This window comes from Lygodium microphyllum, chromosome 3 (genome assembly GCF_053477565.2).
Source record: "Lygodium microphyllum isolate KBCC chromosome 3, Lygodium_microphyllum_v1.1.10, whole genome shotgun sequence".
Taxonomy (NCBI): Eukaryota; Viridiplantae; Streptophyta; class Polypodiopsida; order Schizaeales; family Lygodiaceae; genus Lygodium; species Lygodium microphyllum.
Window position 1 is genome coordinate 71203146 of NC_141137.1, and position 25243 is coordinate 71228388.

General features: G+C 41.1%; 1 protein-coding gene across 4 annotated transcripts in view; it reads left to right on the forward strand.

Moving 5' to 3' along the window:
- LOC148038485 (P-loop containing nucleoside triphosphate hydrolases superfamily protein) overlaps positions 1-25243 on the forward strand; it is a 62733-nt gene that overhangs the window by 21780 nt on the left and 15710 nt on the right. For 3 of the 4 annotated variants that reach the window (XM_087672670.1, XM_087672661.1, XM_087672678.1), the window contains 9 exons: positions 8613-8711; positions 8803-9000; positions 22353-22522; positions 22710-22874; positions 23102-23250; positions 23333-23396; positions 23482-23567; positions 24794-24920; positions 25011-25238. In XM_087672670.1, the coding sequence (XP_087528796.1) occupies positions 8657-8711; positions 8803-9000; positions 22353-22522; positions 22710-22874; positions 23102-23250; positions 23333-23396; positions 23482-23567; positions 24794-24920; positions 25011-25238 (1242 nt within the window). In that variant the 5' untranslated portion in view covers positions 8613-8656. Of the gene's footprint in view, positions 1-8612; positions 8712-8802; positions 9001-22352; positions 22523-22709; positions 22875-22984; positions 23051-23101; positions 23251-23332; positions 23397-23481; positions 23568-24793; positions 24921-25010; positions 25239-25243 lie in introns of those variants that run through there. The other variant, XM_087672686.1, reaches the window with a different exon arrangement.

Genomic DNA, 25243 nt, shown 5'->3' on the forward strand with positions numbered 1-25243 from the left:
AGTTGGAGGTAGGAATGATGGATATGGAAAGCATGGCAGTGGCAGTGGTCGTGGTCGTGGACGAGGTTCTTTGAAATCTCGGTCCAAGTCTAGTGAGAAGTCATGTAGCAAATCCCGTGGCAGGAATGCAGATGTTACTTGTCACCATTGTGGAAAAAAGGGCCATATTAGGCCACAATGCCATGAATTGCGCAATGAAAGGCGCAAAGATAAGGGGGAAGACAAAGTGTAAGATAAGTCTTCTGATTGTAGCATAGTGTCTGTAAAGTCCAGTGTTAAAATTGAAGAGATCAATGTTATGCAGCCTGAGGATGTTGATGATGATGATTATATCCTTGCAGCTTCTTCTAGTGCTTCGTAGAAGATAGAGATACATTCTTTGTATGCACAGTGTTGGCTCTTGGACTCAGGTGCATCCTTTCATGTGACACCTTGTCGAGAGTGGTTTGATTCATACCGTACTGTTTCGGGTTCTGTGCACTTGGGTGATGACAAATCTCTTGATATTGTGGACATTGGTGATGTTAGGCTGCAGTTTCCTTCTGGCAGCAATTTTGTTATGCAGGATGTATGTCATGTACTTGCTTTGACACCCAGTCTCATGTCAGCTGGACAGCTTGATGACGCAGGATATCATGTATGTTTTGAAGACTCTGCATGGAAGATTACTCGTGGTAGACTTGTGATTGCGAGAGGTGCTAAGGCTGGCAGCCTCTATCCGTTGATTGTATTAGCTTCTTTCCTTGATTATGTTTTGTCTGTGGGTTCTATCCCACATGTATCTCTTTGGCATGCTCGTTTGGGCCATATATCTTTGAGGGAATGAAAATGCTTTCTGGTTTGTAATACTTACCGCTCCTTGATTATGCATGTTTTGATTTATGTGAGCATTGTTTTATGGTAGGTAGACTAGGTCTACACATAAGAAGTCTGGTAGGCCACGCATGAGTGAGTCCTTGGTATTGGTACATTCGGATGTTTGTGGGCCCATGCCTTGTCAGTCTATGGGTGGTGCCAAGTATTTTGTTACTTTCATAGATGATTTTTCACGGAAAGTTTGGGCTTATTCCATTAAGCTGAAATTCGATGTCTTGGCTGTGTTTCAGAGATGGCTTGTATTGGTTGAGAACCAGTCTGGGTATAGGCTAAAATGTCTAAGGACAGATAATGGGGGTGAGTATGTCTCACGTGCTTTTGAGCAGTTATGTGATGAGAGGGGTATTAAGCGTCAGTTGACTGCTCTCTATCCCCCCCCACAGAATGGTTTGGCTGAGCGGATGAATAGAACCATCCAAGAGCATGTACGTAGTACGCTTAGCCACGTAGGCCTACCACAGAGCTTTTGGATTGAGGCAGTTAGTACAGTTGTGCATATCATAAACAGATCACCTTTTAGTGGTTTGGATTTCCAGGTTGCCGAGGAGGTATGAACTGGAAAACCTCCCTCTTATGCGCATCTTCGTGTCTTTGGATGCAAGGCATTTTGCCATGTGCCGAGGGATAAGAGAAGTAAGCTGGATCCTAAGAGTGTCAGATGCATTTTCCTTGGTTATGGGGATGCGGGCGAGATGGATTACCGTCTTTGGGATCCGCAGGCCCGTAAAGTCATTCGTAGTCATGATGTAGTCTTTCATGAAGACAAGATACATAGGCAGCTTGAGAGAGTTGTTGAGATCCGCAGGTCATATTTCAGGAGGAGCCGAGAGCTCTCGCACAACCAGTTGGACAATCTACAGCTGCAGCAGATGCTCATGGTCAGGGTGTTGGACGGGCAGCTGGGCAGGCAACAGAGCCTATCGTGAGACGGTCTACTAGAGACAGACGTCCATCTGATAGATTTCAGTCCTTGATACATTATGTCTTAGTTACAAATGCAGGAGTCTTTCACTTATGATGAGGCTATGCACAGGGGTGACAGTTACTCTAGGGAGAGGGCTATACAGTTTGAGATAGACTCCTTGCATAAGAATGACACTTGGGATTTGGTTTTCTTGCCTACGGGCAAGAAGGCTTTGCCATGCAAGTGGGTATACAAGCTGAAAAGTACCCCTGGACAGTCCAAGCCGGCATACAAGACTAGATTGGTAGCAAAGGGTTTTAAGCAGGAGCATGGTGTGGACTTTGATGAGGTCTTTTTTCCTATGGTTAAGATGACCGCTATGCGCTTAGTCTTGTCTTTAGTTGCTCAGCTTGACTTGGATTTATATCAGATGGATGTTAAGACGGCTTTTTTACATGGGGACTTGCATGATGAGATTTATATGGAGTAGCCTAAGGGCTTTGCAGAACCTCGCAGGGAGCACCTAGTGTGCAAATTGAAGAAAAGTCTTTATGGCTTGAAACAGGCACCTAGGGAGTGGTATCATAAGTTTGATGCCTTTATGCAGCCACAGGGCTACAGCAGGAGTGCTATGGATCCGTGTCTTTACACGAAGAAAGCCCGTGATGGTTCTTTATTGATTTTGGTCCTCTATGTGGATGATATGTTGATAGCAGGGAAAGCTCATGATGAGCTAGATGCTCTTAAGGCTCAGCTCAAGAAGAGCTTTGAGATGAAAGATCCGGGACAAGCCGCTCACATACTTGGTATGCGTATTAGACACGACAGGCATCTAGGACTCCTCTACTTGTCACAGAGGGAGTACATTCATAAAGTCCTTGAGCGCCTCCGCATGCAGGACGTTAAGTCTATTGGCTGTTCATTGCTTTCCTATGTGAAGGTATCACAGGTTGATTGTTCGCAGACAAATGAGCAGAGGGCCGAGAAGGCTAAGATTCCCTATGCATCTGCAGTGGATAGTCTTATATATGCCATGATAGCCACTCGTCCAGATATTGCCTTTGCAGTTGGTGTTGTGGTACACCATATGGCTATACCTGGCAAGAAGCATTGGGATGCCGTGAAGGGTATCATGAGGTACCTGAAGGGCACTGCAGATATGTGTATATGCTATGGCAGCCAGGATACAGGAGTCGTGGGGTACACTGACTTTGATTATGCAGGACATGCAGATGGTAGGAAGTCCACTTTCGGCTATGTATTCACATATGTTGGAGGTGCTATTTTTTGGATGTCTAGGGTGCAGAAATGCACGATCCTTTCTACTACAGAGGCCGAGTATGTTGCAGTCGTTGAGGCTTGCAAGGAGGCCATTTGGTTGGGTCGTTTGGTTGTTGACCTTGGTATTGATGCTATCCCTATACTGCATTCGGATTCTATGAGTGCTATTCAGTTAGCTAAGAATCCGGTCTTCCATGCGAAGACGAAACACATTGAGGTGAGGAATCACTTCATACGTGGGGTTATTGAGGACAAGTCTGTTGATCTTGTCAAGATCTCGACTGACCAGAATCCTGTAGATCTGCTCATGAAAAGTCAGGAGGTTGATGGGCGTGGGATGAGATGACATCTTTTCTCATCCTGTTGTACATGTGTACATGTTGTACTGTCTTTTTCTTTTTCTTTTCACTCCTCACTAGGGCAGATTCGCCTTTAAGTGGGAGGTTGTTGGGGATAAAGGCGCCTCCACCTAGCCGCCTGTGTATTACTACACTGACAGTCACCGGAACTGCACACTGCAGGTGGTGGGCGCCCGTCACCGTCACTTTATTCTTTATTCTTTTAGTGAAAGTTTGAATAAAGGAAGGCCCGGTCACACATTGTAACTGTTGGAGTTTCCATTTCTTGTCTCTCTCTTTCTTGTTCTTGCTCTCCCGCCATAGCTCTCGCGTGCAAGCTTTGATCCTTCTCACCTTTCAGCATATCTAACTAATAACTATGTGCAATCCATGTTGTTGCACATAGTTATTGCTCTTGCTCTTGCTCTCCCGCCATAGCTCTCGCGTGCAAGCTTCGATCCTTCTCACCTTTCAGCTTATCTAACCAATAACTATGTGCAATCCATGTTGCATAACATTTGGAGAGTAGGCCGTATGGTAGCTTGGTGTATGACATTTGGAGCACATGATATTAGTTTTCATCGAAGTAAAAGATTTGGCTATAATTTTCATCAATGATTGGTTGAATACATCTTGCCTATGCCAAACGGTAGGATTGGCAGCAAATTTTAGTGGCATGGCAAGTGCTATGCTTGCTTCATTGGACGACACGCCTAACTACTAGCCACCACCCCTCATCTTCCTTGCACCTTATTTGCTCTACCGTTGTCCTTGCCTTGCTCAAATCTGCCTCGGATTTTGCCTTGCCCTTATGTGGCCCCAAATCTTACCCTCCCCTTGAGGTTAGTCTTGGCCTCCATAGGACATTAATATAACTTTCTTTCTCTCTCCTCCGTCTCTCTCTTTCTCTCTCTCTCTCTCTATGCTTGAGCATATAAGGTCCAAAAAATGAAGATGAAATTGAATGAATAATATATGCTGAATGAATGAATGGGTTTGCATATTGCTCAAAGGTAAAGTAATCTAGCAGTTGATAGCTCTTATGGGAATGGGCTGAGGTAGATATCCGTGTATTGTCCATTGTAGATGAATCCTGGGTGTAGGAACCACTAGTTGGAGTAGAGGATGATGTAAAAAGTGCTTAAAACTCTAAAACAACATGTTGTAGATGCAAACATCGATCAAGCTGATGCTGAAAAGTATCGTAAGACTAAAAAATGTGGATCCCAAAAGTTCATTGTATGGATTATGATGTGGTAGTTAGGGTGGCTTGATCAATAGCCATTGGAAGCACATTGTAACTAGGCAATCATGAGGCCTCTTCTTGTGTGATTGTCTTATAGCCACCATCATCATCTTCTCTCTCCTCTCTCCTCTCTCCTTAGTTATATCTCTTTTTAGCCTTTGTAGTCTAGTGCCGTTATTAACGTGGTGGTAACTGCATGTGCAAGGGTGGATGTATTCGGCTTTCCTTCCGTTTGTTCAAACCAAAGTTTTGTTTCCTTCATTATCTCTTGTATTCTTCTCTCTTTGTGTTTCCTTGCTTTTGTATTTATTGTGCACTCACAAATATAAGTAATGGGTTGTAGCTGCTCTAAAACAACATATGTGCAAGGTCGAAGTGCAAAGACAGGTTTAGAGAATGGAATTGATCTAGACTTTGTTAAACAACATTTGGATGTGGATATGTATAGAGATCATGATCATGATCATAGTAACCAAAAAACCTGTTTTGCCTTGACAAACACAAAATCTCAAAACACATGAAATAGGGTCGCGAAACAATTTGTTTTCCATGAAATAGAAAATTTTCAAAAGGCTTTGTTAAAAGAGAACATATAGGCTGCTTTTTCTAGTCCAGCTCACGTTTTTCCCACACCCTCTCCTCCTTGTGGATATCCTCCTCGTCCATCTCTTTGTGTTCCACCTCTTCTTTCTCTACATCCACCTCATCTCTCCCTCTTTCTCCTCCTCCTCCTCCACACTCTCCTCTTCCTCCACCATCTCTTCCACACTCTTTTTTCACCTCCTCCTTTGCCTTAGGCTTCCCCCTCCTCAATCGACAAATGCCTCTCCACAAAAGAGTCCACTCACGAGCATCAATTTTTGCCGTTACTTTTCATTATGTATTATACATATGTTGCAGCCTATACATTGTGATTTGTGAATCGTGAATGCTAATTTCTAAATGAGTAGATGAAATGGATATATTTGTTTTAGGCTTTAGACTTTTGACTTTATGATCTAGGTGGAATGTAAAATTGTATTTTATGGATCTATTTTTTCTAATATTATTATATACAGTAATCAATAAATTTTTAATAATGAATAATATTTTTTGAAACCTCGAAATCTCAAGGTGGCCAATGAAACAAAACACAAAATGAAACCTTGAAATGTGAAACATTTTTGGTGACTATGATTGTGATATGGCCTATCCAAATGCATGTGATAGATTCAATGTGAAAGTTCAAGTGTGAGTATGTTAATTTTAATGGCATGGAAAGTCAAATTTAGTGGCTCTTCCATGCTCAAAAAAAGAAAGAGATTACATGATTGCAATCAAGGTGTTGAAAAATAAGAGAGTAGGCCATTACACCCATCTACTAGAACATTAATATTTTTGACAAGTGACACATGGTAGGTGTGTGACACATGGCCAACCATATGGGTGGACACATGGTACCATTGCAAAACCACTTTCAAATTAGTAAGTTTTAGCATATGATTGTGATCAAGACTTAGAAAAATGAGGGAGTAACCATCCATTAGAACATTACTATTTTTGGCAAGTGACATGGTAGGCGCATGATACATGGCAAGCGACCCAGATCTAGTTATTTAAGAACATAGAGACATGTCTCATTTGAAATGTAGCATTCATGCCACATGCCTTAAATGCAAGGACATGGCCAGCCCAAAATTAATGCGAGAAAAAATAGTATCCTCTTGGGAATTTTGAGAGATTTAGTAGCCTAAAATGACGATTCAACCTTAGTTTCAAGCACAAAAGGTCTCAAATGAAAGCTAACATCATCTACGAGGAAGGGTGTAGGAATAAGACTTTCTACTAATGTGGTAGCCCCAAAAGAAGACATTTTTGCAGTTGGTTTTCTCTATCTTAAACTCTTCTCAAGGCCACATCTCTTAATAAAGCCCTTATTTGCTTTTTACACACAAGATTCTAACCCAAAGGAAGTAACAATGCACATGGAGGAGTGCTGAAAAGGTTGCTACCATGATATATCCTCATCTCTTTGTTGGAGATCAACGATTTTACTTTTTGATTGCTTGTTGCAGCATGAGATTTTAAGGACTTACATTGAATGCATCACATAAAATCATTCTATTTATGACCCATGAAACTATTGCAAGCATTGACTATTAGGCAAAGGGCAAGGGCCTTTGAATTCAAGTATGCTTTGGGTGTTAATATTCTTGGAATATTTGTTGTCATGTTATGGTAGGTTTGGGACAGCATATTGTGTTGGGCAAACCTCAAGAAGATTAAATGCAAAAACAAAAATCACATGAGGCTAATTAATTCTCAAAGATTCATTGACCTTGGTTGCTACATTAAAAATGTGTCTGTTAGTTTGATTCTTGTAAAATCCAAATGATAGACACATTGGCAATCTTTGTACAAGTATTTTGTGGACTTTCAAATTATCCGAAGACCAAGGCCCATTGTATGGACATTGTTACTTCAACAATTTCTCTCTGTGTTCTATTATTTTATCATCATAATATGTTAGTTTTCAAGTATTTTCTAAAATGTTAAATCATTTAAAATATCTACATTGAGTTGTTTTCTAGTAACGGCCTGATGGATACTTCTCATTATTGAAGTGGTTTTAGTGAACAACTTGAACTAGTAATTAGTTTTTGTTGGGTCATGGGTCCATTGAGATGGGTTTGAAGTGGTTTTAGCAAACAACTCGAACTAGTAATTAGTTCTTGTTGCGGTATGGGTTTGCTGAGATGAAAGATTTGTACAAAAGTTGTTTTAGTCCTTTGAGTCCACATTGTGCATTTTACACCTAGAAGATTTGTTGGACTTTCCTCTATGGACGAGTCTTTCTTTTCTTCTAAGGGAATCCTCTATTAAGATGCCTGCACTTTACACTAAAACATGGACTTAAGTTAGGAGGCATATGTTGTTAGGACTTATAGTTGCTATAATCACTTAATCAATCAATCCATCGTTGCATGTAGTCGCTTTTTGCAATTTTGTGATTTGAGCAAGTTGAAGATAGATAAAGATTAATAAAATCATGTGAGTTTTAAGACAAGAAGAAACTCAAGGTTAGCCACGTGAGAGCATTGTGTAGTGTAATAAAGTAGCTTAGCACTATACCTATATCTTATGTAGTATGGGCAAGGTGGAATCAGAGTAGCACTATATGTTTTGATGCCCCAGCTACTATGCGATATGAGGTACCATTAATTGTTCAAAGGGTTTTGGGCCTCTATTTTTGGATGCGTAAGTTTGTGGATTAGAAATGTCTTGGATTTGTTTTGATATAAATGTGACGTCTTAGAGACATACTATGAGCAGCATAAATGGTCAATTATTTCATCACACAGAGAACTATTGGCATCTCCTTAGATCCCTCTCCTCATCACATAGAGGACTATCGGCATCTCCTTAGATCCCTCTCCTCAGGGACAAATTTTCACGATTTCTTGTAGACGAGCCAAGACTTCAGTCTTTAGCCTCAAATGAGCATAGTGAGTACCATCAAAACATATCCTTAGGTTTTGGTATGGATGTGCATAGGTAATGATGACATGCTGGCAGTCAATTACACCAAGTCGCATACAATGGTGGTTCCTTAATCCACACTCTCTCTGCAAGTGCTCTGATGTATAACTATGCAAAATGGTATAGAGGCCTTCCCTAGTGTTTTGAGTGATTAGTTTTAGATAACAAACATTGTTTTGTAGAAATTCAGTTAAGTATTCCTACATATTTTATAAATCAGTTCCAATTTGCGAATCTAATCTTTGCATTGCTAAGTATAATTTTCAAGCATTATGAAAACAGTTTTGGAAACTGAAATATGTAATGCCGCACTGATTTAGACATTGGTTCTGCATATACAAACTGTCTAAGTTGTTGTGAGTAGGATTAAACATGGTCTTTTTAGAGTATGTTGATTGTTTGGGAGATTGCTGGCAGATTCATGCTTTTATGCTACATGTTTCCTCAGATTCCATTTCACAGCACAAGCAGCTTAAGATCATGTGGTAAAACATGGGAAAATCTGCTATTTTACAGTATGATGAAGAATGTCAACTTAAGCAACATGGTATGTTTCTAAAATCTGAATAGCCTATTTAAAAATCAGACTTGCAAGGATATGAGGTATCATTAGTGTGCTGACTCTATGGATTGTGCAGATTTCTTTCTCCCTACTTCAAAGAAGTGCAAACCACAAAAAAGGATAGAATCTCCAGTGCAGGTTGTTTCAAAGCACTTAGAAGTGAGTAAGGGTGATAGTTCCTCTCTCAGAACGAGGAGAACAAGAGAGGAAAAGAATATACCAGCAGCCAAAGGGATTATTTCAACCATCATAAAACAGGGATCAAAAGATGAAGGTTGAGTTTACCAAAGCTTTCACCTTGTCCTAATTACCTTGCTTTGCTGTTGTACTTCAGTTTTATCTCATGTAGAATTCAACGGATGAGTTTTCATGTAGACTACAGGATTGTGGTTTGATATAGCTGACATGAAACCAGGCTTTCTTCTTGGATAGGGTGGTAAAACTTGATCAAGCACTTAATTACAACAATTAAAAACTGAACATAAATTGAAATGCACACATTACCTTAACAATCTTGGACAATAGACACTTGGTTGTCCCCAAAACTAGCGTTCCTTTATATTTCTTTAACTTTGATTGCTAATGGAGAGTGTATAAGTTTGAGATTCCCCAATATTCTTTGTTGATCCAAAAGCCTCTTGATGTACATATAATCAGCAAGCAATTTGGGCCAATTGCCCCTTGATTTTCACCTAGGATTTGAACAAATGGAACCACCAATTGGCTAAACATTACTCCAATTTACAATGGATGGGGTGGCATCTAAAATCCCTGTGAATTCCACTTTTAGGTGTTGATTTCAAACTTCAGTGTACGATGCCTTCTCATATTGGCATGAGTCCCAAGGGGGTTATCAAATCCTAATTTCTACCGAAATTTAGGTTTTACAACAGAAATTTTTTTGCTATTCACTAAATCTAGTTGAGAATTGTTGAGAACTACTGAGATCTTTTGAGAAATTATTGGAGAATGTGAGAGAAAGCCAAGATGTGAGAGAGATTTCTTCTTGAGAAAATCCTAAAATCTGCTTGCTGCGTGCTCCAGTGTGCATTTAATGCAGTTGCGTACTACCAATCACCTCCAAAATGCTGTCACGTGATTAACAATGATGTTGCCAGCCCTTGGAAGGTGTCTCCCTATTGTCTTTGCTTGTTGAGATCCCCAAATGGTTGTCTTTTGCAATAAATTGCTATTCTTTGATAAAAAAATGGATCAGTAGCTCTCTCTCTCTCTCTCTCTCTCTCTTTCTCTCTCTCTCCCCCCCAGGTTGTAAACTTGAGATCTAGTCCTAAAAAACGTTTTTTTAGTTTACATAGGCATTTTTGTCAGTGGCAGCTTTCTAAATCCATTTTTCAGCATTCTAGTCGTTTGATTAATTTTCAGAATTAAATAATCTTGAAAATTAATTTCAATCCTTATAATGCTATCCAAAAAAAAAAGTGACTATTCATAATGAAATTTGCCAAGCCATTTGCAATCTAGAGTGGTCTCCAATCTTTGTTGACCCTTAGATTGACATTAATTAATCAATTAATTAATTAATTAGTGCTAGTCCCTAGTGTCACCATTGACAGTTATTGGCTAAACAATTGTCCTAGGGTTAAAATTGACATAAATTTATCCCCAAAGCCCAGTTGGAATAACTTATCACAACTTTTGTCTTTGACACCCATTGTATCCTTAAAATCCTTGGTCTGTTACCATGAAATAATTGCGATTTGCATCACATGTGTTAAGCAACCTTACATGTTTGATTAATGACTTAATCAAATGTTATCGGCAAGATTAAAGCATCAATCTCACGTTTCCATGACAACACATAAAAAATCATTGCAAGTGGAAGACCCTTAGGTATTTGCCTTGAAGGATGGTATATAGGGTGGATGGTGAAAGCTAGCTTGGATAGATTGTCACACTTGGATTTTTTTGAAAAAAAAAATTCTATTAATGGCTTATTTCTTCTAATTTCGTGTGTCAAGTCTTCCTCTCCAAAAGTAAGACTCTCAAAGGAGAAAAATTTTACTTTGAGAATGATCTCACACTCGCCCAGGTGGCCCATTGTAGGGAATGCATAACACAAACTATGGAGGCTCACAAAAGTGGCCAAATTGGCAGTATGCAGGGATAGACACATCATTATCATAGATAGGTGGCGTCGATGACGGGGTGTGGCCTATCAGACATACTTGAAGTTTGCAATGTGAAACTGTAATGGAGCCATGAGGATTGATGTAGGGCTTTCATTGCCTAGTGCAACAGAAGAAGAGGGCATATCTATCCAGATTGGAGCACAAATTCTATAAGCTATTCTCGGGATAGGATAGCAAGGAGGCATAGAATGCATTCCAGGAGCCTTGAGTCCATACACCGATTACCTCCTTAGATACGTGGCATGCATATGCTACCTCACTATACCAGGTACTTGGATAGCCCTTGTTGCCTCGACCACCAGATCCTTGTCATCTACCTTCTTCAGCATAGCGAGGGTTCGTGACGCCATCAATAGACTTCACAATAGTTGGACTGAGGACCATGATGGGACTAATAATGGAGCACCTATCACATCCTAGAGATATCCTTGCATCCATTCTAGCCTACTTGTTCAACAAGACTCTGTGTGAACGCTTCCGTGCCAATTGGTTAGCTAATACTATAGTACCAATCTTGAAAGTTGAAGACCCCATGGTTCCCACTAACTGTAGAACGGTCATGGTTGGCCACGTGCTAGCCAAGCTTTATGGATGGATACTAGAGCACGAATTGAGCAAATGGGAATACAAGCACCGATATTGGGAATGTGGACAGGCAGGGGTTAGTAAGGGTTTCTCACTCTTGACCATATCCTCGCACTTTGAGCCATTATGGAGGAGAGTAGGGCATAGGGAAGGTGGGTATGTTGTCGCTTTGTGGATTTCCATAAGGCCTTTGACATAGTACCATGTGCTAGGCTCATGTAGAGACTACAAGAGCTGGAGGTTATGATGGAGATGAGATGGAGGGTACTAGCACTATATGAGTTTGTTATAGGACGAGTATGAGTAGTAGATTAGGTGTTAGAGGAGATTACTAGCACCATTGGAGTGAAATAGAGATGTTTACTCTCTCACCTATTGATGAGATATCAGATTACATTGATAGACTTGCAGGGGAGGGAGTTGGCTTGGGAGGGCATTGATACCCATATTATTGTATATGGATGATATAGTCCTCATCTCCAGCACACTGGAGAGATTATAGCGGGATCTAGATGCACTACAGGCCCTCTGTCAAGATAGAGATCTCACAATGAACCTTGGAAAAACCAAGATTATGGTGTTTAATAATTTTCACCCAGTGGATTTGGCGATCAATATCCTAGTTCACATATGGAGAGGAGACAATAAAGGCGGTCCATAACTATATTTACTTGGGGACTACATTTTCAAGGCCAAGATTCACTTTGAGAAGGGTAGTAAATGATAGATTGGTATGAGGTTATGTGGCTCTAGGATCAATGGAGAGCTAGTGCGTACGCATATAGTTTCGGGAGTCTCAAACGAAGCTTTGGCTTTTTAACACTTTGGTCATACCAACACTTTTGTATAGGGCCTCCATCTGGGGGTTGAGCCTCTACCACACGAGGAGAGCCACACAGGATTAGCCGTACCCACAAGGGAGGAGATATATGAGGGTGGGAGCAGATAGAGGAACTCCTAGTATTGATGATTTTATAGATGATTTGGAGTAAGCCCTCTATACCACATGAGATTATTAGAGTAGAGATGGGACCACCACCCATAGTGGTAGAGGCGGTCTTCTAGATAGTGGCCTTCTTGCATAAGCTCTGGACCTTGCCGAGACAGAGATACTCATGGCTCGCACTAGAGTCATCTAGACAACTAGCATAACAGGGGGGTACTGAGTGCTGATATGCTCGGACAGAGGCATGGCTACGACTACATGGATAACACATGGATCACCTCCCACCATGATAGTACAACTTGGATTGCCCTCACTTGGAGTTCAGCTAAGAGGAGCTGAACTGCATTATTAGGATGGACATAACTCAGATACACATAGCTAGGACATGGCTGACATCTAGTGAGGATTTGGGGACAAAGATGGCTTTTGACCAAAAGCATCTGGCTTTGTTATACGCCCGAGATACATGGTTGTAGACCTATCTCATGGGGTATAATGCACCATTGGACAACTCCGTACATCCTCACACCAGCTATGGATCAAGATAGGTAGATATGGTGTAGACTTCCTCCCCTTTGAGGATAAGATATGCTAACTTTGTTTAATCAAGCTAGAGATAGAGGAGCACTACTTATGTAGATGCCTAGTGTATTATGAGATCAGAGGGTGCTTCCGTTGCCTATTTAGAGAGGGATGTGGGCCATTATCTAGGGTGATGGATTTCCTAGATTAGACATGTCTTGGTCTCTTCTTATTACTAGAGCTATGCCGTCATAGAGAATACCTCTTATGGACCCAGGAGCAAAGACAAGGAGCCATGCACAAGAGTACACTCACAACGTTCTACAGAGCATGGACTATTCCTCCCACAATAGAGTCTTCATCGGATCCATTGACAGCCCCTCCACAGGGGACCACCCTAGACACAACCACAGAGAGATGTAGAGCTCATTGTCCATGCTCCTATAGGAGGTATCATTTGCAGATATATAGGATACCACATTGTCACAGGGGGACTATACTTGTCACTTTAGCTTCTCTATGTTGGATGGACCCATGAGAGATATCTTGGGATGAGAGTGCCTCTTGAGAAGTTCCTCATTGTATTTGCCTCAGACATCATTTTGTGCTCATCAGCTATGTATTGTTTGTTGTTTATTTTCCATCGAGTTAGTCATAGCATTAGATGATAGCTATTTTGGGACTCCGAAAAATTCCTTGACATTTTATATGTAACATTTTGGTCTCATGGTATGATTTGGCCTTTTGTAGATATTTATATAACTTTCGTCTCCCCCCCCCCCTCCGGTTAGAGTGGAGCATCCTATGTTCACCTTGTGGTGACTTTCTTCAAACCCAAGTTCTCATAGTGAGAGCTGTTAATGCTAGATTCACAAGAGGATTCACAACCCCCACATGCCTAGAGAGAGAGTGAGCCTAGATCTATGGATTTTTGTCATAGTAATCATCCCATTTCTAATGCATGGACGTGTTGTTTTAGATATTAGACATTTATAGTGGATGTTAGAGAATGGAGAATCCACTAGTATGATTATTGCTAGGATGATACTAGCAAACCATAAGTACCACATGATATCATACGAGTAGAGCTAACAATTGCCCCCATGGTGTTGATGCTCTGTTTTAGGTGTCTTGACAAGAATTGACTCCAAATAGATAGTCCTTGTGGGCATTATGATTCTCACAGCTAGATGCAATTTGTTGATCTGTAATGACCATTGGATGGTTTATGTGGGCATGTAGATGGATATTGTATAATCTAGGTGCACCTATGATGCGGTTTAGATAGGTTGAGCTGAATTAAGTCATTAGGATGGACACAACAAGATAGACATAAAGAGGACATCAATCTCACTAGAAGCATCATTTGGCACAAAAATGGCCTTCTACAAGGACCATCTCCATTCTTTGAGGATAGTTTTATTGTAAAGAGGATAAATGGACGTGTATATGACATTTGTAATGAGACATCCATATGCTAGACACAAACCTCCTTGCATGACTTTTGAGTTGAGATAGGGAGATGGTTTACAAAGGCATGAGAGGATGTAATATGTCAAAGATGCAAGGTTGCAAGAGGTGGAGAAAGCATACATTGCATATGTCAATGGGTATGCAAGACATAAAATAGCAAACACTAATAAACTTCTTTAGGGTCATTACACCATTGACTACTAATAATGGCTCAACCCAATAAAGGACTATATGTAGTGACCATAGAAAGAGCTGCAAAGCATTGAAGGCTAAAAGGCCTCATCCTTAGCTCAAGCGTGCTATGAGATTATAGAGGATCAAGGCTATCATCTTGCACCATTGTTTTACATTCACAAGAAGATTCACTTCAATAGAATCCATCAAAGAGGAGCTAAGATCCCTCCACCATAACATTAATGGATCTTGTGATGGTATGAGAGCTAGGAGCTCTTGTATACTTTGATGGCATTACTTTTTGTTCTTTTTGTTCTAATTGATGATGAGATATATCATGGGCTTTTTAAGGATGGCAATCTAACAAGTTTTCTTTCTCATTAGAGTATATTCATGCCAACCAAAACATGCCCGTGTACCATTTGGTGTTGCTCAGTAGAGCTCTATTTGTAAGACTCCTATTTTCATCATTTCTAGGGATACACATTTTGCATGTGGCAAGTCACAATGGAGAGAGATACGTTTTGTTTTTCTTGATCTAATCTAGTAGTGAGTCTACTCCTTGTGCACTTTACTACCTAGTATTATGCATTTATGGCATTCTTCAAGAGATTATACTCATTGATGAGTGGTTTTGTCAAGCAACAAGAGCATACCACTAGGAGTTGATGTGCACCATATGCTATGAGACATTGAGTTCCTACCATCGAGTAGGGCGGTTTTGGTGCATGCATAGCTCTCTTACAATAGCACTTCTTCATATTGTATGAGGCTATACATTACAAGAAGTCCTCCTTTGCAGTTCAAAGGTCTTGTATGGGCTAAGATTAAGACGCTACATTATGTCAAGATGCATGCATTAGATGAGTATACATGTGATGGCATCAATGATCATATAGGCACTGAGTAAAGCAATTTTGAATTAAAAACAGTCATTCCACTCTAGATCACCCAAAAATGCAAGGCTTGATTATTGATTATCATGCACCAGATACTCCAAACGATGCATCTTCTAAACATAATATGTCCGAAATCAAAACACAAGAGATGAACCAATCATTAGCTTAAGCAAAATGAGAGGCTTTATTACCATTTTGAAAGTGTGGTGGCACGAGAAAAATTGGGAGAGAAGAAAGAGGTTGAAAGAATTGGTAGAGCTCTTGGTAAATCACCAACATTTTATCCTTAGATGTTACTCTAGATGAAGTTGTGTATTGTTAAACACTAGTAGTACATCACAACTCAACATTGGCAATTAAAGTACCTAGAAATTGAAGATCTCCACCATATCAATTAGAAAAAAGAAGCATAAATTGGCAAGGCTCAACTAGCTAAAAATGCAATAATAGATTGCTTAAGAGGACGAGGTAGCTACTCAGTCTTCTTGACACTCCAGGAAAAAGGAGATGTATGAGTCCTAGTCTCTCTATATGAAACATAGCATAAGAAAGGCTGAGGTTTGCATTAGATGGTGCCAAAGTTGTTGCTTGTGATGAATTGGTAGATCAAGATAGGCAAGACAGAGAGACTCTTCAATGATGAAGGTCACATGCACATGCTCAGGATTTGGCTTTGATTCATTGGCATTGGTATTGACATTAACCCTTTAGCTTTGGCTCTTTGGTCTTAATGAGGCTCACTAGCTCTTTTATTGGTATTGGGGTTGACATCGACTCTTTAAGCATGATCATGTCAAGTCATCTATCATACAACACAAGCAAATCTTAACACCGATTCATCTTTTCACCATCAATCTCATCCATGAAGTAAACTCTCAAGAAATTCTCTTAATCAACATCCTTATATTTGCCTTAGAACTTGAAATTGTGAGTGTGCAACGGAAAGAGGGAAGTGAACACAGAGAGAAAAAGAAGACAAAGAGAGAACACAAAAGAGAAGGAACAATGTGATTTCAATGGTTGAAGGTACAAGGTGCAATAGTCAGCCCCAACACATAGCTCTATATGTCAGTGTGAGCGCCAAATGGCAGTAGGGGAATGAGAGAATGATGAGGGTTGGTTGATCACGAAGGATCAATGATGGATAATGAAAGTGGGAGGGCAGGCTGTCTATATATAGGCAAAAAGGGCCAAAACCCTAAATATGGTCAAACCTCCTAAAAATTTCTCAAAGTGTCCAAAAAGAAACACACTAATGTGCCCTCCACTAAAGTGTCTAAACACATAAAATGACAGATGAAGACAATGTCAGAGCTCCTAATGTCCTCATTTGACTTAGACTAAGGCTTATGAGCAAGAGATGACCACATAAGACACACATGATTGCTAACACCCCCTTCCAGATCTTGGATGTTGCGGAAGGCCAAAGGAGATACGGATTTGAAGTTGGTAGAAAGAGTGCCAATGCCGATGAACACATGATTGCTAACACCCCCTTCCAGATCTTGGATGTTGCGGAAGGCCAAAGGAGATACGGATTTGAAGCTGGTAGAAAGAGTGCCAATGCCGATGAAGTCCATCGATGAAGAAAGCTAGCCAAGTAGCAAGACCTCTCCATATAAAAATTTGATCAAACGGAAGGTCACTAAAGGGCAAAGGAAATAGAGAGATTTCAGATGGATGGCTCTTGAAAACTTTGGCTAGGGATTGGTGAGCCAAGCCTCGAACTCAATTATGAGATGATAGCAAGGAACTATCGAAGGCACCATAAGCTACATAGAAACAACATGGACCAAGGGCCAAGCGGTAGGGGATGGTGGCTCGTCAGCCATTGCATAAAGGAAAGGCCCAAAGTAGATTGGAAACCTTGAAGATAGTCCTCGTGATCTTAAGAAGCTCCCTTTGAAACACAAAGGGCCAGGGAATCCACAGTCGTATCACCGATATCATCCCCCTCTAAAAGGAATGGGAGGTACGAGGGAACTACCAAAGGAGATGGTGGGGAATGGGATGGAACTTGTGGAATAAATGATGCACAATTAGAAATGGGCGTGGCAATAGAAAGTTGCCTTGGAGAGCGTTGCACAATGGAAGGGGGATGGAGCATAGATAGCTTGCTCTCTTAACAACCTATCACGAAAGTGGCTCTTGTAGAAGAATCCTTAGCAAAAACGATAGTCTCGGTAAAGACAACATGGATTTTGAGTCTCGGAAGGCCTTGAACTAAAAGGAGAGAGAAGCTCAAGTCCGAAATGTGTAGGGCCTAAAAAATAGAGCTCGATAGACGGTTAGACTAGAGGCAAGGTGTCAACACCACTAATAGGCACTAAAGAGATGTCACTAGCAGTGATGATACCCTCTGATGGACAGAGATCTGCATTGCCAAAATGAGCCAAGGTTGCTCATAAGACAAGGTAGTTGAAGAAGGCTTCTCCACTTGATAAATGTGTAGAAACACGGACTCGGTGGTAATAGTGGGTCATGAAGCAGAGGTAGATGAAGGCTTTGATGTCGATCCACCTTTTGCTTTCAGACGAAGGCGAGGGTATATTCTCCAATATTTCTCCTCGTGGGGTGCGAAGTCTTCCCACAATGAGGACATGTGGGATATCCTCTACGCTTCCCCACAAAATCTATATTAGAGTTGGAAGATGACTCCAACTTTTTCATCTTTCCTTTCTTTTACTTGGCTTGTCCTGTACTTGGAGATAAAGCTGCATAAGCAGGTCATGTGCACGGGCTCCACAAGAATCTATCTCACTAGATGTGCATCTTGCTCAAGCACCAATGGGACTAGCTCCTCCTAATTGAGTCTCCCGGCTATGAGAAGTGAGAAGTTTGGTGTAGAACACATCATATGTTAGTGATGGAAGATGTGGGAGAAGTGTCATAGCTAGGTCCTCTGAAGAAATGTCTGTACCAAGGGATGTAAGCTCATCTCAAGGCTCCTCCATCCAGTGGATGTAACCCTTTATCCGAGGGAAATCTGTGACAAAAAGTTGTCATAGCTTCAACTCGAGATATAATTGATGCCTAAATCTTTGGATCTAGAAGAGAGACGAATCTCCTCCGAACCTTTGCAGCTGTGCGTGTGTGTCTAACATGCACGAGCACATAATTTGTACAATTCAAAAAGAGAAGAGCGGGCTCCAGCCTTCAACTGATCCCATAAAGCTATCGAATCCACAATCGTACCATCATGAGGATCCATGGTAGGTTGGGGTATAGGGATAGTAACAAAATCCCAAGAGGTCAAAGTCGTTGAGGAGACACTCTATGCGGCATGACCATAGAGGATAGTTTGTCCCATGCAACTTGTCAGATGTAGGTAGAGGGTAGGGCGGGAGATACCATCAATGCCAATTTGGGACTAGAAGCCTCAAAGAATATAGTGGGAAAGAGAGAGGTGTTAGCCAGTCATTTCTTGGACAGTGAGTATGGCAGTGCCACATCAGCACCTGCAGTCGGACAGTTTTTTACTGCAATCGGCTGCATTTCTGCCTTTAATGCAGCTGACCTGCTGCAGTTATTTCCTATTTTTTGGCTGTTTATAGCCGGTTTGTGGCACATTCTAGCATTCATTATTTTCAGATTCTGATCTTGAGATCTGTTGGCTGAGATAGACTGTGCTCTGGCTGACGGAGATCGAGGTCATCAAGTCGGAGACATACGCAGATATTTCCTCTGCCCCCTTGTGTATTTCTGCACTCTTATACAGCATACTACACCGCAGATTTTCTGTGTTTACACTGTCTCTTCTCTCTCTCTCTTCTCTCTGTGTTCACACTCTCTCTCAGTCTTTGCCCTACACTTCCGCATCGCTGCACTCTGACAATAGGAGGGTGGTTGGTCTGAATCATCCCAAACCACATGATCCCCCAATGCATACACGTCAGCCATAGATGTCCTTCAAGAAATACTCGTGAGAAAACAAAGAAGATGCTGCAATTGGGATATGCTCCCCTTGTATGGGGTCTGTTGATGTGCTGATTAGAAAGGACTGATGTACAATTGTGCAGACAGGGAGTATCTGAGTTGAGAGCCAGGCAGGAGGGGTAGATCTGCAAAACATGGAGATGGAGGGTATGACTGCAATAAATGCAGTAAAACAGGTCAGAAAACTTGTTGCCCAGCAGAGAAAAGGGGCTGCTGGTGTAAAGAGTACTCGTCCCAGTAAAACACAGCAAAATAGTAAATCTGTCTGCTTAAAATAGGCTGCCCACTTTGCAAACTGTGCTGCCCAGACTGTTGAGGTGCCACCCACCAAGAAACCAACTTCCCAGGGTAATGCAGAAAACGCAGGCTTGGATGGTGCTGCCTAGCCAGTGGAATGGCCACCTAGGTGCAGGTAGAAGCCACCTAGCACCACAAGATAGCTGCCCAGGTTGAAAATGCAATTTGGCCGTGGTAGACACAGCCTTAAAGGGCTGAAAACAGGCTGCACTACCCTGTTTGACTTCGAATGCAAGGTCTGCAGCATGTATGGATGGTGTTGGCAAGTTTCATCGTGGACAGCACACTCCTCTTCAATATCTCCGGCTCCCACGCGTAGCTTTGATACCATGTGATGAGTGCGCAACGGAAAGAGAAAAGTGAATATGGAGAGGAGACAGAGAGAACGAAGGAGAGAGAAGGAACATTGTAACTGCAATGGTTGAAGGTACAAGGTCGCAACACTCAGTCCCAACATGCAGCTTTACGTGTTAGTGTGGGCACTAGACGGTGGGATGAGAGAATGAGGAGGGTTGGTTGATCACTAAGGATCAATGATGGATAAGGAAAGTGGGAGGGTAGGCTACCTATATATAGGCAAAAAGTGGCAAAACCCTAAATATGGTCAAACCCTTAAAATAGCCAAAAGTGCCCAAAAAGAAATGCACTAATGTGCCCTCCATCTAAAGTGTCTAAACACATAAAATGACAGACATACAATATCAGAGCTCCTAATGTCCTTGTTTGACTTTGATTGAGGCTCATAGGCAAGAGATGACCACACCATACACACATGATTGCTAACAGAAATCACATCTTTATATCCCCTTGATGGGTCAAGTGAAAGAGCAATACATTAAGATGTGTAACATCCACATACAATTTCTTACATTAAATATAGTTCCATACAAGGTTTCCATACAACTTTAGAGTAGACATCCATTAATTTGATGCATATACTTTGCTATAGATGCCCCCTTAATCCTTCAACTTGCAGCCTTTTAAATAAGGTCATTGGAGTCCCACGTGTTGGGATCACATCATTAAGCTTTTTCATGGAGCCACTAGGAGTTTCCATCAAAGGAGTAACACATAAGTTTCATACTTAAAACTGCTGTAGAATGTACATGAAGGGTCCATGACTGCTCGTAGTGTAATATAGGAGTCTGAGGTAGGGACATGATACAAAAGTAATCATAAGCTTCATGGAGTAGAGGTATTCATGACAAGTGACTCTAGTTAGTATTATGGCCAGTTAGACCTAGTTAGACTCATCTTTGTTAGGTCACTATTGTAAAGTGTGGAAGATGAATAATGAAGATGAAGACAACAGAGAGTACTCTCCTCTCTGAGCTTGCCCCATTTCTGTGTGTCTCTCTCCCTCTCTGAATCTTGAACATCTAGCAAGGTATAACTATGTTCTATGGGTCAGTCTTGTACTTGAAATTTTTAGTGCTTTTTGTCAATGCTGGATTCACTTCCTGCAACAACATCATCAGTGCAGGCATAGGGAAGAGATGGGATGTCTACTTGGCAGCAAACACAAATGGTCCAGCAAGCTGCATGCTGAAACACAGATTTGCAGATCTGACTGGATGGCTGGAACTGATGGCAACATTGCCAGACGGTCTTGGTTGGCTAAGGTGTGGCTGAAACTAATGTCTACCAGTGCAATGCAGGTGGAGGCAGCCAAAACTCATTGAAATGATTGCAGTTGACACTGAGCAAAAAAGTTTTTCGACAGTAGATTCCTTGCTTGGCTGAATAGGCATTTTTATGGGGAGTGAAACACAGCAGCAGCAGCAGCAAACATTATGCAAGTTTTGGCCTTCATAATGTGTGACTGTGTGTGTGAATGCAAAAAAAAATGGTGACATGCATCAAGCCATGGAAGTTGGAACTGCATATCCCAGCTTGGATGTCAATAAATAGGCCAGCTCTACTTGGACTAATCATCAACAAGAAGCATAAGAATAGTTTTGCTTAGCAAAGAGTGTGTATTGGACTCTCCAAGTCTGTGTGAACAAGCTCCAGTGGGGGTGTAGCTTTTCAAGGTGTTAGAGGATGACTGCTTGCCCCCTATATCATGCACATGTAGTAGTAGGTCCTAGAACCAAAAAGCTGGCAGCTCTGCAGGACTGCTTGTGTACAAAGGAATCTTATTTATAAAAACGAAGAGATAGATCCACTTCAAGGTTACTTTGCTTGGTGCTCTGTTCTATAAAATTTGGTTTATTCTAAATATTTCTACCAGATCATTCTGGAAGGCAAAGTAGAATGTCCTCTGGTCTCTGTTATACAGAATGATGATCTTCTGCCTCTATCAGCATGTCACTATAACTTAACTGCTTTCGTCTAATCTCTTGCAGTATGTGACCAAGTCATTTTGAGATGGCAAGCTTGTCCATGAGTGTCAAGACATGTTGAAGCTGCTGGAATAATGCTCTGGGCAATTGCCTCATGTTATGTATACATGTCATCCTCTATTTATTATCTGACAAATAAACTGTCGCCCGACCTGTTTTTTGAAAATGCCGTAGAAGCTATGCTCATCTTCTTAATTTGTTCTTTAGGATCAGAAGGTAGGGTTGCCTGGCAGCCTGCTATAGCCTATTGTTCATTAAAAAGGAGAGAACTCACTGACATATTCATGATGTGTATGTAGATTTTTTCAAACCTTTTTCAAAGAAGCAGAAGCAGATACCAAGAAAACATGTCAAGACCCCGAATCATGAGGCTATTCTGCATTCTGACTGTTGTACAAACACACCTGATGACAACAAGAATATGGGCTTTCAAATTGATCTTAGGATGGAGGCAAAGCTTGCAGCAGAGGTAGGTGATTCATGTTTGCAAGGTGGAGGTAGTAGTATGATTCAAACATATTTTGAATGCAATGTTGCAATCACTTTTCTTGCCAATTACTGCAGGATATGGTGAATGGTTATAAGTCAGTTGACTTTGTTGCCATAAGTTTCCTTCTTGGGAAATTTGAGTAAGAGTAATACATTTTCACTTTCAGAAAAATGCGCAACTTTGTGTTGGACGACCGACTCACCCTTTCTTTGCCCAGCACAAGGCTGGACAAAGATCGTTTTCTGCTGTTTCAAATTTGGATAATAGCACTCTTTCTGAGGTGGATGAACTGGTTCCATCTCCTCCTTGCCATGTGACTCAGACAGTTGAGGTGAATATTTTCTGCATGTTTGATTGTTGACCATCTCTTTAGCTTGTGGAGGTTCTTCTTATATTTCAAACAAGATTTAGATCAAATATCTGAATTTGAAGCTTAACCAGGATCACAACATGAAAGATACTCCCAGATATTTTCCACATTAATAATGAAGAATGATGAATTGTCAGGTCAGTCACATTTTTGCCATATTGACTGCTTGAGATTTTTTTACTTTGTAGATGCATGCAAAACAGATAGACTGGCGAAATCTCAACTTTAGAGACATCACAGATTCTGAGAACATTGAACCTTCTTGCTTGAAGGAAGAATGCCTAGGGTTGTTACTTCGAGAGCTTCACCTTCCTAAGAGGCGATCTGAAATTTTAAGGTGCACCAGCTTTTTGCAAATGTTTCTGAGTTCAAGTAACTGAGGGTACAGCTTCATGAATTAAGATTTGAAAGCTGTGCAGGAGACAGAACCCATGTAGGCAGCCGGCCGATGATGTTTTAGAGCTGCTGGTAAAGTTTTTGAGGGTAAGCAACCAGGTGCTTTTGGAGGATCTTGCAGATACTTAGTGACTAATACTTCCTAATGTAAACATTCCTTAATTTTAAGCAGGACCGCATTAGGGGAGACAACTCTGATGGAGAAGCCATTATAAACAAAGATGAAATTGCATCTTTGTTAGCTAATCTACAGGGCAGGTGAGCTCATACTTCTCCATTTCATGAATATGTATGTAATTTTTGTTTTGGCCAGCAAAGAGTCTGGTTTTGCATGGATTGTTTTCATGCTTAAATGCCTTTAGAAATTTTATTTCTCATGATTCTTAAACTACTTTGTGCATTTTGAGAAAGGAAATTCAGTTTACACATTTGTGAAGTGTTTGATTAAGTGACATATTGTGTTGTCTGATGGTCTTGAAATCTGTTTCTATTCCTGCAAAGAAATGTAAATCAGCATATTAGATAAGCCATAGAAATTATTAGAAAAATTATTTGAGGCAACCAATTAAAAAATTTGGCATCTTTTTGGATTTTACTACAAGCAAAGTTACATTTTGAAGTAGAAGGTGATAGCCAAGTGTTAGAAGCCATTCTAGACACCTGAAAATACAAAAGAATTAGTAAACTGTACTTAGAAATGCTAAAAAGGAAAAGGTAAAACTTAGGCCTTGGCTAAGATGGCCAGCACTGTACAATGTTTGAGCGTCAGTTCACACACCACAAGCTCTCTCCACAACAAGAATTTGCGAATACTTGCGAATACAAGACTAAATGATGGATAGCCACACTTCCTTCTTTCAAAAGACAAATACATGGATCGTAAATTGCCTGAGGCTGACATGGAAATGAAATTGCTCCTTTGGCTATTTCTAGGATGAGGAAGCTTGCAACTGATAATGTAATTTGGCTTTAAAGGGGCGTCTGAAGACTGACATTATGACTGAAAATAGAGTCCCCTTGTAGTCATTGACCACTTCCTGCACAACCTGATTTTGATGCATGCTGAGGATCACATTCAAAGAAGGCTGCTCCTGCCGCAGACCAACTGTTGCTGTTGCGCAGTAAAACAAAATAAATGGACGCTTTTAGAAACTTCCTGCAGCAAGAAGATAGCTGCTCCAAAGAAAACGAGTGGCGATTGAGAGACAGGCTTGCTGCCTCCCAGAATGGCAATGGCGTGCTGCATAGGAAACACAGAGGCAGTGATGAAGTGCAGGAGGGGGAGAGATGAGAGGCAGGCCGAGCTAAGGTCGGAGAAGGTAGACGAGGTGGCAGGTAAGGGGATAAGCTGGGGTTGTAAGGGCCTCAGATCCATGATTAAGGTAGGAGGGGGAAGGGAAAAAGGGCGATACCTCTGTGTGTGTGTGTGTGTGTGTGTGTGTTGCTCTCTTTATGATCACAACTTTGTTGTTCAACTGAAACAGGTTAAGTTCACAATATTCTGACAATGCCCGAGCATTGTCCTCAGGATTAACTGGTCTCCAATCAGTATCTTACTCGATGAAAAACTCACTCTGGACAGACCTTTACCAGCCACAATCACCCGAGCAAGTAAGTAACTTTCTCTGTTGAACTGTTTACTTCATCATTTAGTAACAGTCTTATTGTAACAGTTTCTGTCATTCATGGCCCTTAATGCAGGTTTGTGGAAATAAGGAAGCAGTTGCGTCTTTAAATGCTTGGCTCCAAAGCTGGCAAACAAGATGTGTGTCGTCTGCAAGTTCATTGCAGGGAGGCAACACACAGAAGAAAGATTGCACTTACGATCCTGAAGATGGGGGTTGGTTTGAGGACGACAGTGACAGGGATGGCAGCCTGAATGAAGATGATGTGCTGCATAATGTTTTGTTTTTGGCTGGCCCAGTTGGGGTGGG